The sequence below is a fragment of the Gymnogyps californianus genome, chromosome 1 (assembly GCF_018139145.2).
Source record: "Gymnogyps californianus isolate 813 chromosome 1, ASM1813914v2, whole genome shotgun sequence".
NCBI lineage: Eukaryota > Metazoa > Chordata > Aves > Accipitriformes > Cathartidae > Gymnogyps > Gymnogyps californianus.
This window is the reverse complement of record NC_059471.1, coordinates 85,791,775-85,805,507: the sequence shown is the minus strand read 5'-3', so window position 1 is coordinate 85,805,507 and position 13,733 is coordinate 85,791,775. Positions and strand designations below refer to the sequence as shown.

At 44.5% G+C, this 13,733-nt stretch overlaps 1 protein-coding gene across 1 annotated transcript in view; it reads right to left on the bottom strand.

Annotated features, from left to right (window-relative positions):
* Positions 1–2,873: 2,873 nt before the first annotated feature.
* Positions 2,874–13,733, bottom strand: part of PPEF1 (protein phosphatase with EF-hand domain 1) — a 42,805-nt gene continuing 31,945 nt past the window's right edge. Inside the window, exons 9-17 of the mRNA XM_050902436.1 lie at positions 12,524–12,560; positions 11,914–12,063; positions 9,576–9,776; positions 7,902–8,087; positions 7,111–7,253; positions 6,384–6,490; positions 5,218–5,381; positions 4,319–4,403; positions 2,874–3,853 (exon numbers count right to left, since the gene is read on the bottom strand). Coding sequence (XP_050758393.1) covers positions 3,660–3,853; positions 4,319–4,403; positions 5,218–5,381; positions 6,384–6,490; positions 7,111–7,253; positions 7,902–8,087; positions 9,576–9,776; positions 11,914–12,063; positions 12,524–12,560 — 1,267 coding nt within the window. The 3' untranslated portion in view covers positions 2,874–3,659. The remainder of the gene's footprint in view (positions 3,854–4,318; positions 4,404–5,217; positions 5,382–6,383; positions 6,491–7,110; positions 7,254–7,901; positions 8,088–9,575; positions 9,777–11,913; positions 12,064–12,523; positions 12,561–13,733) is intronic.

The following is a 13,733-nucleotide window of genomic DNA, read 5'->3' as shown; positions in this document are numbered from 1 at the left end:
TCATGATCAATTATCACATGGAGTGCAGGCGCTTGGAAAGTATTTATGTGGAAGTTTGAAGAGTTTAGGTAGCTGGTGGTGAAGGGTGGGATTCTGAAACGCAAGGCCAGTGGAAGGGAAACTCGTGCTACCTGCAGGTCGGGCACAGCTGCAACTTGCTGCTGTGTTACTACTCAGACGGAAGAACCGTTCCAATTGGAGAGTTGCATTTTAGTGCAAACCTAATTAAGCAAATAAGTTTTTATATAGACCCCCTGCTTTGCTGAGGATCCACCTCTGTGTGTGTGTGTGTGTGAAGCTGTTGCAAAGCAGAGCTGGCATTGGCGGCGGTGAGGGTGTGCTCCCAGTTAAAATCCGTGACGACTTCGCAGTTTGTGCAGGGCTGAGCTAATTGGCAGAGGCTTGACTTGGCTGTCAGGGTTCCCAGGGGAGCCGGCAGAGGATGACACGGCCACCTTCAAGTCCCTGGAAGCTCATTTATGGAAGGAAGGCAAAGGTCAACGGACACATCCTGTGCCTCAGAAACAAGGGCATTAATGAACTAAAATAGACCCACTTGAGACCTGGTCTTTCCAGCCTGACGGGCACTGCTGCCCTTAGCAGTTTGCAGCTGTGGGGACAGAAGCATCTACACAGCTGTGGGGGGGCCACCAGGCATGCCTGCAAACAGAAACGGGGTTGGTCGGGGGCACTGCCCAGAATAATTAGCTGTGTCCAGCTCGGAGCACATAGCGCATGCTGGCCCCAACCCCGCTCCTCCAGGCCAGCGCCCTCCCTTCTCCCTGCTGCTGCGCGAAGGACAGGAGTTTGTCAAACTAGGCAGATCAAAAGTGGCATTAATCTCCCTCGGCTGCTCTTCCTACAAGTAAATGTGAAAACTGAATGGCTGGGGTACAAAGTTTGTCTGGCTTCTGTCCTGCTGTTTGTGGTCTCCTTCCTCAGGGAGAGAGCCCTGCTTGTTCCTGGGAGGCGACGGTGAGCTGCGCAGTCCCTAGAGGTCCTAAAAAGGAGCGGTCGCTTTCCGTGGTGGGTAGTGAAACACCCGGGCTGCACCCCTCGGGCATGGGGCACTGCGGGACTGCGTCACCGCTCCGGCAGCAGCCGGGGGCTTCAGTGAATTGGGAGCCTGGGTCAGTCCAGGCACTTTCTGTTGTGGTCCGGAGGTAGGAGCAGGGTCGCCCAGAAAGTGGGAGAAAAGAGAGGTGCCACCAGCGGTGGCATCTGTACCTGTAGGGCAAGAGTTTGGGCACTCAGCTGCAGACTGATTCTGTCCCTGCTCAAAGGACTGCTCACAGCTGTAATATTAAGTAGCCGCTGCATAAAATTGTGGGATAAAAAAAAAAAAGATTGGGGGTGGGGGTCATGGAAGAAGAGCTTCAGCTCAAACAGTTTGGATTTAAGTGGCCAGGCACTCTCCCACTCCCAGTTTTAGTCTCAAGTGGCTTTTATTCCTGCCATTGGATGTTTCACAGTTACTCCCCCTGCCACCCCACTTCTCCTGTTAGGGGTAAGAGGGCTCTTGCATGCCGCTGGCAGCTGGCAGGGCAGGCTTTTTTCTTTTGTGGCTGAATGACTCGGCTCCTCTCATACTTCAGTCCTGCATCCCTGAAAGCCTCTTCTCACTGCCTGCCGAGTGAAGCACTGCGTTGTGACCTTACCTTTCCGTCCCCTCTTGTGCAGTGATGCCTCAAGGCAAGCATCCTTCAACTTCACGTTAGGGTAGCTTCAGGAGCGTGCCGTTAGAGGGGGACATCTAGGCTGGAGGCTGTCAGCCATGTTCCTGAGTTCCTACGTCTCGTTGCACACCCTGGCTCTGTCCTCTGTCCTGGGGGGTGGTGGCAAAGGAGGGCTCCAGAGCCGCACTGTCCCATGCCGCCTCGTTGCTTCGTGCCCACAGCAAGGAAAGCAGCGGTGGGAAGCGAGATCCCACCGCACACAGTGGTGGTTGTCCATCTTGGGTGGAGCCTTTTTGTCACTCCGCTGCAATAAGGTGGGACTGATCCTCACGGTGCATAGATCAGAATAAATGCATGCTAAAAATATACATTCAATATTACCAATGCCATTAAAATTTTACTGTAAATTTTGTTCGCACTATTGAAAATTTTTCTTTCCCTCTCCCCTAGGCAATAGAAATAAGCATGCGCACGTTTATTCATTCATCTGTCAAGTTGCAAAATACTTCTGGAAAAGTATGTTGTATTTAATTGTAGAAAATAAGATTTCAGAAAGACAGCAGTACCTTAAGGTTGGGCTGCTGTTACATTCTGTGATGATAAACTGGGAAGGATGGGGTTTTTTGTACTTGCAATACTGTTATTAAATAAAACCTAGCTACTTTACTTAGCTTATCTTTTGCTGTTGAAATTTAAAGATGGGCTAGGCTGGAACCTTCTCCTACCCAAAAAGCACTTTGTGCACATTGTATTTACTAAGGCTGAATGAGGCAATACTGTTTTCAAAAAGCCTCTGACCTGGCTGCCCTTCACTTCGTGTCAATGTAATACGCAAGAGAGCCGAGTCCCGATCTCCCCACTCTCCCCCACAGGAGCGGACGTGGTGGTGCTCGCAGGAATGGGAATATTGGCTTGCAGTCTGGGGGGAGGCCGGGGGCACTGGACTCTTCCATCTTGCTGTGTTCCAAAAACTCAATTTCAGAATTTCTCAGTTTACTTGGTAAAGAATTTATGGCTAACTATATGCAAGGATATTTAGGTTTGGTAGTATGAAAATTTGTTTACTTTTGTGGTCTTACTCATCTCTTTGTTTTAAAGAAGTCCAGTTCATCTTCAGGAGAAGTGTGTTGTACTCTGATATGTGTAGGATACCAGAACACAGGCAAAAAGACACCACACTTACACATTACTGTGAAAGCTAAAGCTTTATTTTGTGATCTATCATGTGTTACATTAACATGCTATGGGTTTAGCCTTCATTAAGGTGACGAGTTATGACTCTTTCTTAGCTCCCAGCCCCAACAAATGTAGGGAAAAGTAACGCGTGGCAAGAGGAAATCTAGTGCAAGTGTAAACTCCTTTCAACTAACATCCTTTAAGTTGTGTCTGTAAACTTCAAGGAGGACAGCTGGTCACCTGGAATGTCTTAATTTGACTGCATGATGCGAAGAGCAAGAGTAAATGCAGAACTACCTATTTTAGCTAGATGGTTCTCCTCCCCTATTTTCCTCTCCTGGATTGGATAGCCCACAGGCGGCATCTGTCGTGCCCGTTACATTGCCAGGGAGGGTGTGATGCCTTCCTTGTGGTCATCGGCGCTATTTCTCAGCTGTTGCTAAGGAATGCTGAAAGAAACATACCAAAGTTTCTCTTCCCACGGGGTTGTAGGTGTGACCTTGGCGGTGTTCACAGATGAGATCGATGGGGGAGATGCCACCAAGGGGGAGGATAAATTGTAAGGTCCTGATGTGGCAGTGACACAGCAATACTATCAGTAGTGGGTTTTCATCTCTTCTGTCTCATTACTAGCAGGTATGTATCATCCAGAAGGGAGTAAGGAAAGGCTTACGCAGTGACCGCAATGCTTACCATATCGAGCAGCGCGTTTATTGTTTATCAGTCTGGAAACTGGTTTCCCAGACTGCTTATGACTAGTGACAGGAAGGTGAGCTTCTAAGACAGCCCACCAGAAGTTCTGCCTTTTCATGAGTTTGCCTTTTTCTCTAGTCTATGAACCACGTGAAAGGCCTCTAAAAATTCATTGAAGTCGATGTGGCCATCTTTGTTGTAGTCTATGCTGAGGACTAACTTGTCAAGGGAGTCGTCATACACATCAATGCCCAGGTGAGAAGTGAAGAGTTTCCACGTCTGGCCGAACTCCTCAAGAGAAATCAGACCTAAAGGAGACCGACAGCAGGTTGCTTTTTCCAGTGCTGTCTCCCTTTCCTGCATGCACACATGCACACACGCTCCTTCACAAAGTCACCTGCCTACCGTGGCTGTGGGTGTGTTTTGTGATTTCATGACTGAAGTACATTTTTACTTCAGGTAATGATCTAATGCTTTCAACAGTGGAATTGAGAAAGCAGTAAATACTGGGAGTGGAAGGGAGAAGCAGCCCCCAAAAGAGTGAAGCCAGTACTGGAGATGGGATATGTGAGAATTTTTTTCTCAAGTTAGGCTCTGTGCACTGTCCCTTATATGGCTACAGCCTGACTGCTTAAATTAGTCTTCACTAAACTGGAAAAATGACATCATCTCTGGTTCCTCTATATTTAGAAGCCTTAAGGAGGAAACACAGTGGGGAAAGATAACGAGTACAGGCTTCCTGGAGCTGGTACAGTGAAGTTACCTAGACTTACCTGAGTGATCTTTGTCAATGACGTTAAAGATGATCTCCAGATCCTTTCTGTATCTGCACAGTGTTTCCACCAAAGCTGGCTGAACCTGGTTTTGAAATCACATACAAGAAACCACTCAGACCTTGGCTTGAGTTAGTCTAACCAACAGAATATGTACTATCCAAATCTATTTTCCCAGTTTAACTTGTCAAATGTTTAAAAAAAAAATCCTTATGCTTGAGTTGCCTGGAGTGATACTTTGTGTCTTGCCCTGAGGAATAACCAGCTAAAACCCGTCACTTTCAGATGGCAGGGCAGAGGGGGAAGGAGCCCTTCACACCTCCTACCTTCAGTAATATTTGTGGAAATACGGGTAATGTAGGGAAGATGCTGTATGCCATGCACTCATACAAAGCTTTCGCTGTACATATGTGAACGGATCCTGCTGTTTAGAAAAATGATGGCGATAGCTAAGTCCCAAAGCACTACGCAGCCACTCGGTAACAACTGGAATGTGTAGAAGAGACCTCCGATCTACAAACGTGACTCCTTCCTACAGGTGCCTGAATTGGCTCTGGAGCGCATTTGAAAAGCTCATCTCAGAGAGGGAGGGTTGAGTGCTCTGGGTAGGATTTGTCACATCTCCTCAGCTACGTTATCTAAACGCCCTTGAGAGTCAACGGAAAATAAGAAGCAGTTCTAGCATGTGATTCATCCAACCTATTTTAAGCATCTACCTTAGCAGGGAAAGATGATTCGTACCCTAGCAGCGCTCATTTCCCTCCAGTGACTATAAAAGGAAGCTCGGCAACTAGTTCAGCTGTAGATGTCTACCTGATTGGCCAAACCACTGTCTTGTGCCTCGAGTTGCACCAAAAGCTGTTCCTCCAAGACTTGCAAGGAGGCCATTTCCTCCTTACCTCTTTTACAGGTTGACCTATTTTCAAATCGTAAAAACATGACATGAAGTCAACTTCTCCATCTGGGTTCATCTGTGCTAACTGAGACCGCAGCATCCTCCAGGGCAGTTCCAGCTGTAGGACAGACTCCATCGCTGCAGCCCAGTCATTGACAGAAATCCTGCCTGCCAGAAGGGGTCAGTTCATGGTTACAAGCGGTACATGACACAGCACACATCAGTCACCAGCACGCCTTCTGCCGTTTTTAAGAACAGTTGCAAAACACAAACAGTTTCTCCTAACCCTGGGATAAAAACCTTCATAACAATGAGCAGCGGGGTTGGACTAGACATTTCCACAAGTCCCTTCCAACCTCAACAACTTTGTGATGCTATTATGATGTTCAGCATGTTTTAATACCTTCTGAGAAAACCAGATTATGCCATGAAGCCTACTTCAGCTTTGAGCTGAGCTGCAACTAGAGAGACATATGCAGCTGAAAATCAAGCAAGACAGAAATATGTTAAACAGTTGTTCAGTGGCCAAAGAAACAGTACCATCACGTTATCAATTGTCCTTTTAGGGGCACAGATGACAACCCAGTCAAGTGAGAAGCCATCATGAGGAAAAGTTGTATTTGTGCTAGAGATTATCAACTCCTTGTTCCTACATAAAAGGTTCATGCATCAATTTACCACTGAGTTTTCTTCAGCTGGCGGGTGAGAGTGTGTCTGCTAGTGGCATAGCGAGTCAACTTTCCTCAGGTACCTCCCAGACTCAGGAGGAGACCAGTCCCCCCTCACCTGAGACCCCAGTTCCCTGTCTGACATCTTCTGAAGACACTCCTAAGTGAAGGTGGTGACCTTTGAGCTTCTGGAGCTGGATTTGCCTGCCCAAACTCTCTGGCCAACAACAAACACCATTTCCTTATTTGCCTATGTGTTTCAGTTGTTTTCTTCTTCCTGCGTAAAGCTTCATCCCCTCAAGTTGTTTTCTGGGGCTCAGCACTTGCTAACACCTGTCCTCCTCTGTGGTCAGGAAGAACGCAAGACCAACCAGCCTCTGCTGCCCTCCAGCCTTACACTGGCAGGCAGGACCCCTCTCCATGGGGTTCATCCCCTCTGCCCGCCCCCACGCATGGAAGTTGTTTTCCCCATGGTGGCAACTGGACAGAGAGGTAGTGTTACCTGTGCCGTTGAGGTCATATTGTGCAAAAGCACTAGTGAGTTCAGACCTGTGAGCATAAATCTTCTCTCGTAAGGACTTCAAGGCAGATGATTCAATTGTACCCACCCTAGGAGGAAAAAAATGCGGAGCAGATCATTAAAGGATTTAAATCCACTAGCATTTTATGCTTTTCAACGTTCATTATCAAATTCTTACATCCTTTAACATGTAGTATGTTTAGGGTCATCCTAAAAGACAACACTGGGGGGGGAAAAAACCCAGAACAAACAAAGCCCCATAAGAATAATGTGAATTTATGAGATAATTGAGTTTATGCAGGTAATTCTAAGCTGCTTTGCTTTAGTAAATCTGACCACAGTGCTAGGCATGGCAAAGCTGTCATGATAAACTTTTTGGACTCAATTCATAACAGGATTTGTCCAGATTAACACTGCAGCCTTAAAGCAGACCTGACAGACAGGCGCAGGCCCTTTACGAGTCCCTGACGATTGTCTGTTCTAACCGCTTACTGCATCTAATTACCTTTGGGAGTTTCTCAGGAAACCAAGTTAGAGCACTTAGAACATGTTTTGTCTACTGTCTTAATTTTTAAATTGTAAAATAGAAAACCAAGGAAAACCAAGAAAAATAGATGCCTATTCAATTATTCAGTCAAGCTGTAGATTTGTGGCAGGTACTCAGATGCTAGGTGAGTACATGCTCACTGCATACAACACACAGCTTTACCTCTGCCGAAGATTCTGCCTGCGTGTGTGCTTGCTGACTTGATATTGCACAAACCGAGGAATGAGTTCAGGATTCAGTTTGATGTACGCTCCCCGGTTGCTCCCCTCTTCGTAATAGTTAGAGGCAGAAAATATAGTGATCACCTGATCGTAGGAAACAAAGAAACTGGATTGGCTAGAATAACTCTTCTTGAGACTGATTTCTGAAACTGACCTTAGAAAAACATGCAGATTACAAAATTAAGTGTCTACGTATAAAACCAGAGATCAACAACTATGTTGGTCACCAAATCACTCACACTTTTTGAGTCAGAGCTCCAGGCCTGTCTTTTTGGCCTGTCATAGGAAGACTTCAGTTCAGAGGGCGGTGTGATATAACATGCTGTTTAACAGAAACCTCTTTCTAAGACAGACCTGGTTTTCAGGATTCTTGCTGGCCTCCTGATACTGCATGTCAGAAGGCAGGGCCAGAAGAGAAATTATTAAGTTAAAAGGCTTCTAGAGCCTTAGAGCATCTCTTGCACTGTATTTACGCATAACTCTCCTCAGGGATTTTGTTGATGTTCATTTGTTTTCACATGCGTAATAAGCCAGTCCCCATGCCCTGAAGCTGTAAAGAATTTTGTTTGTCAGAACTCCATAAATTGCTCTAACATCTATCTAGCACACAATTCCCCCAAATCCATTTTAAAGAAGTCACTCATTTTTTTTACTTAACTTTGCAGACAAATCTGCTGTGGATGTGCCTGTGAAATTCACATGAGAGTTCTGCTTTACATTGAAGCATCTTACCTTCCCATCGTGACTGATCTCATAACCTTCCGGCTTAAATTCATGAGACCTGATGAGCATCTTCAGATTATACCTTTCAAACAGCTTGGCAGTGACATCAGGACCAAAGTAACAACCTCCTCCTCGACACTTGTTTGGTGTGCAGCCTTTCTGGCTTCTTGGATCACTCCAGAGAATGTCAAGGATCTATAAATAGCAAACTCAAGCAAGTGAGGACTGACAGTAGGTGAGGACTGACAGGCTATGGCTGTCTAAAGTACTGGCCATAGCAAAAGCCCCACACTACAGGGAGAAAACACACCTGAGGTAACAAGTAGGTCTTGTGTTTTCTTCCTTCCTTTCAGCAGGGCATTCTTTTGGGCTGAAACTTTTGTTCTACTTTTCTTAAGAAACATTATCTAGATTTTGGATGAACTTTTTTCAGATGAAATATCATTTCAGAAATGTACCTCCTTTTACAGCTGAGGTTTCTAGACTCGGGTAGGTGCATCAGGAATGGTACCTGGGCTATTTCAGAGAGAGCAAAAGCTGCCGCCTTCGCGTGTAGGTGTGAGAGGCATTTTCTATTTCCCAGCACAGACCTGATGATAACCACATGGGTCGGTGGTTTTACCTAAACGAAGCTTGGGAAGTGCCTGCTCTAAACATGACAAGAGTTGCCTTCGGCTTTGTTGTCTTCGGTCAGCTCATGTTTCAAAACAAGATTTTACATATCAGCATTTTCACAGGATTCAGACATGAGGATGAATTATCATGGTTTAAAGTCACCTAACCTAATAATTCTAGTCAGTAGCAAACATTAGGCAAAATGTGTTTGTTTAAACCTCACTGGACAAGGTTTACACTAACACATTCCACTTCACATTTGTGAGCGTGGCTCAGTGGACGCTTGGTTAGCTGGGGGAGTGTCAGATTTGGGGGGGTTGCTTGTGCCCATTATGTTAGCTTGTAGGTCAGATATAGGTATCTTGGGAAATCACATATTCAGAGACAGATCTGCTTCTCAAGATGCAAAAGAAAACTGTCTGCCCCTTAAAGCAGTTGTCTGAAGAGAAGCTCAGAAAAATAAACTTACATAAAATTCAATTTTGAGCTTCTAAACTGCTGTGCAAATTAAGCTTTTCAAATTGTCACAATTTATTAAATTACAGTATGACAAGAGCTCCATATTGCCTCCAATATTCAGGAGGAAATGAACAGCCAGAGGACGAAAACTTCCTACTCTTGAGTAATGAGCCTGTAGGTCTCAGGAGTTGGGTTTTTTTGGACAGTATCAGCATTCAGCTGCCAAAACCACAGCCAAAAAAAGGTGCTCACTATCACCAACAATTGCAAAGTCTGACCTATTTAAACTGATAACCACGTATGTACCAACAGATCCAACCACATGAGGGCATGCAAACACATTTCATACTGAGCAGTTTCCTCCTCCTAACGGCTAAGAAAACAAAATACTGGGTAAATTGTACTTGTAAGGTATAAAAATCACAAGCCTTTATTACCAGGTCTATCAAAAGCATCCAAATAACTAATAGCTGGCTAGTATACTCCCAAGAATGATGGGTTCCTTATTAAGAGACAGTTCCCTCAGACTCCAACATAGTGCCTGAACAGAGCACCTGCTGGTTTTGTGCAGGAGGGGTTCGGTATCAGTCTGTCTTTGGTTTCACCTACTTGTTTCCACTCCTTCAGGGCAGGGTCTGGAGGCAAATTTGAGTCTGAAGGCGCAGTGGAGCCTGATGAAGAGATGTGTTGTGTTTTCCCTGCAACATTCTGGTTGGCAATGTGTTTACTGGGTCTGGTTGTGGGAATTCTCTCCTTCACTTGGTCCTGTCTGTTGCTCACTGACTTCGGTGGCCGCATCAAAGATTTCAGCTTTAAAAAAAAAATAAATTGAAAGAGTTACCAGAACATAAAGATGATGCAGAGATGTCAGCTGAAAGCCACATCAGTTCCCATTCCCTGTACTCAATACTGAACTCTCAGAATGTCCTGAACACTCAGGTTTGGTGGAAGCTGCAGGTGCTTGGCACTTGCAGATATTTTGCTTTGTATCTCTCAGTGACCAGCCTCTTCAGAGCTGCTCTCATATTCTTATCCAGACACACAGACTCATTTCAAGCCACAGTCAATCATAAGGTCTCACTATACAGCAAGTACAGTCTGGGCTCAGGGATGACACTTAAGTGCCCAGCTTCACTGGAAACTGAAAATATACATGTATACTGTACTGAAGATGAAACTGCATTCACTACTGTTCTGATACAGTAGCATGCTGCTAGGTGAATTTGGCTAAAATAAATGGAATATCAGGAGGATAACAGTGAAATTGATGAAGTATTACATCAGGCCCTTTTATTGTTAAATCAACCTCCTCCAATATGCATGGGCATTTGCTTTTTTGGAGCTGTGTGCTATCGCTCCACGAATGCCCACTAATACATACTCTTCTCCAGGGAGTGTCTTTTCTTCTTATTTGAAATTTTCTCATACTAGCTCACTTCCAGAACAAAAAAACCCCAACAACGAAATATCCCCCCCCCATACTCCCCCAAATTCTACTCTTTAACAAAGAAAAGGACTGATGCAAAACAAAATGCAAAACACTGGGTTATTCCCCAGTGCACTGACCGGTATTCGAGACCTGTCAGTTGCCAGCTGTACCAATTAAAATACATCAGTTGGCCTTGAGTGATATCGCCCTGAGTTGTGGCCCACACATGTCTCATTAGCAACACTCTCCTGTGACAGCAACTTTGACCTGTTAATTCTGCATTTCACAGATACCGCACCAGTAACACACTGAGGCCAGCCTTGGTGAAAGCGTGGGCAGAACTCAGCTCACAGTTAAGACACCTACATCTGTAGTTAGGCACCCAAGTTCAGTGTACAGTGGTACAGCCAACAGAGCCTAGACTCCGATGACCAGAAGTATTCATTGCCCTTTCTCGTATCTTTAAGAAACAAAGATACACCTGACTGTCCTGTAAAGCATTTATTTCTGCATTAGAAAACATGAGGTTGAGAGAAATAGCTCTAGATTCCACAGACACTAATGACAAGGTACACAAGGTTGCTTAAACATAGGTATCTTGTGCCATCTGGGATGCTCTACCATGTCTGTGAATTAGCGTGAGGTGAGCAGATACGAATCGGACCTAAAGGAGACTGGTGGAGGAGACCTGCGAAGAATACTTTCTCCAGAGGCAGGCAGAGGCCAGAGGGGACATCCCTAGGCTACAGGGTGCTTCCATGAACAGCACTGGAGACCTATGCCTAATCAATTACAAGACCTGGATCTCCACCAGATCTCCTGGATCTCCATTGCTTATAAGGAGCCTAAGCACCCTGATCACAAGCAGACATCTCAATTTAGTTGTCCAAATCGAGACCAAATCCCACACCATTTTCCACTGATTTGAAAGAGCTGTGTTTGCTCACCATTCCAGAAAAAAATGAACGTTTCTGTCTTCTAAATCCCTGAAAAGCAGTAGTTTCTGTTTTCTCAAAGCCAGGTCTTGAAGTTTGATGCTGCTGGAAAGGCTCTCCCACATGTGCAAAGCTCAGCTGCTGCCAAGGGAGCGTCTCACAGGTGGAGAACTTCCCCCACACAACAGATGGCAGAAGCACAGCCCCAGGACAAAAGGCAGTGCTAGAAAGATGTGGTTAGATTGATTTCGGAAGTGTTTAGAAATGCCTGAGAATTAAGTACTTTCCATACTTTCTGGCTAATGCATCATCACTGCAAGAAGGAGGTATCTGAAGTGTTTTTAGCTATTTTAAAGTCAAAAGACCCATGTTATTTTACAGCAGCCAAACAATTGGCTTCCAACACCTACTGAAACCTTCCTTCCTAAACACTGATTTTGAAGGAAAACAAGACTCTTCTTTTCCTTACATGCCTTATACCACAGCCATTTCCTTTCCTAATGCAAACAACCTGATCTTAGCATTTGTACTGCTAAATTTTTTAAAGAAAACAGATCACTCCCATATGAATATGATCTCTTACCTTATTTCTCTCAAGTGCATTCAGGAAATCCAAATCTGTGGTGTCTGAAATCCCTCCGTGTAGGATAAGAACTTTGCTATCAATTATAGTGGCGAGGGGAAGCCAGCTAAAGACGTCTCGCAGAAGACACAAAATCTGTTTCCCATGGTCCTGTAAAACATACTCTTATATTAGATCCTATTTCTGGCAGATTCTGTTGCTTCTAAGTTCAAGATTTTGCTGAAGTGTCTGCCACAGCCTGTATGAACAGTTCCATCCAGGTGACACCCCAAACTGCAACACTGGCAAACATTTCTGACATTTACTTTAGGGCCATTTGATTGTCTCTGTAGCATTTTGTTTTTCTTTCATGTTCACCTCTTCTTGTGTTCTTGAGTGGCGTTATGGATGTTACTTATTTCATCCCATAGATCTCTGAGCATAAAAGGCTAGCCCTTAAAATTGTTCTGTCAGTTATTCCACTGATAATCCAAAATAATTTCCCCTACATTACTAAAGTCATTCTGTACTACACCTAAATAAACTGGTTGGAAATGTCCTTGTTTACACAGTTTCATTTTACATGTGCAAGACTACAAAGAAAATATAGGGGAAGGAGGAGAAATCTTACCTTGTACTTCTTCGAAACTTCTTTTGTGAAGCCATATCTGAAAACAGGACAGCATCATGAACTGGTTTTCAGTATGCCCCTTCTGCATGATCTTCTGTGCTATAGTGTTTGCCAGGAGTTTTCTAGCCCTCTTTTTCTCCTGCCATTCTGTCTCACCTCAGTTTAAATGTGCTTTCTTCTGCTCTGTCTCAAGAATTGCGTTAAACTGATTTCTTGTACATACAAGAGATCAGGAACAGAATTCGGACCAATAAAGTGGCCTTTTTCCCATCTAAATGAAATAGCTTAGCAGTTTTACCTTTTAGATACCGGAGAGAAATTTCAAAGGAGCCTAACTGATGATGGGCAAAAATTCCCACAAAACTTCCACAGACTTTTTGTCCTAAATCACTCAACTTTATTAGACAATGTCGTCTATCATGTCTTTTCTCCCTCAAGGGACATGGATTTTGATACCTCATTCTTTTAACACGAAGATATCCTTGGTGCAAGGGGCATTTTCACAACACCCTAACTCTCAGCTTTCAAATTTACTTATGTGCAGCACTGCTAATCAAAATGCCCAGCAAAGAGCCACACACAGGAATGCATCTTTGCACTCAGTACCATCACAGACTTAGTTAATATTTTCCACTATTTTGGGTGGGAATTTTCCTATCTTGTAGATAAAGTAACGGATCTTGGTTTATGTTGGGTTTTTTTAAATTAAGTGCTGAAAAAGGAAGTATGTGAAACTGATTCTCTTACATGAATCTTTAATAGGTTTTGAACATGGGCCTCTAACCCAGGTTTATGCCTGTGGTAAAACAGCAATATATTCTGTGTGCATGCATCAAATGATAGAAGAGGTACAACAGGTTACCCACCAGCTAGTCACCCAAAGACTTACTGGGGTGGCTTAGAATTGTAGGGACTAGGACTGAGGACTTCTCACGTCTGTGAGATGATTTTGTCTACAAGTCACACTTTCACTACAGCCAGAGACCCTGGCTGTGCTCGCTCCCTTGGCAGCACTGTACAGCTGAGTACAAATGTCTGTATTAGAAAACAGGGTCTCAGCTGTTCCTGCAATGGGGCAGGCTGCCACCTCTCAACTAATGGACCTCCACTGTCTAGAAGCTAGGATATTTACCTGCCCCTTGTGTTTGGGAAGTGACATCTTAGTCTAAAGTTAAGTGAAATATCAGCTCCTGGTTTACTGGTTCCATTA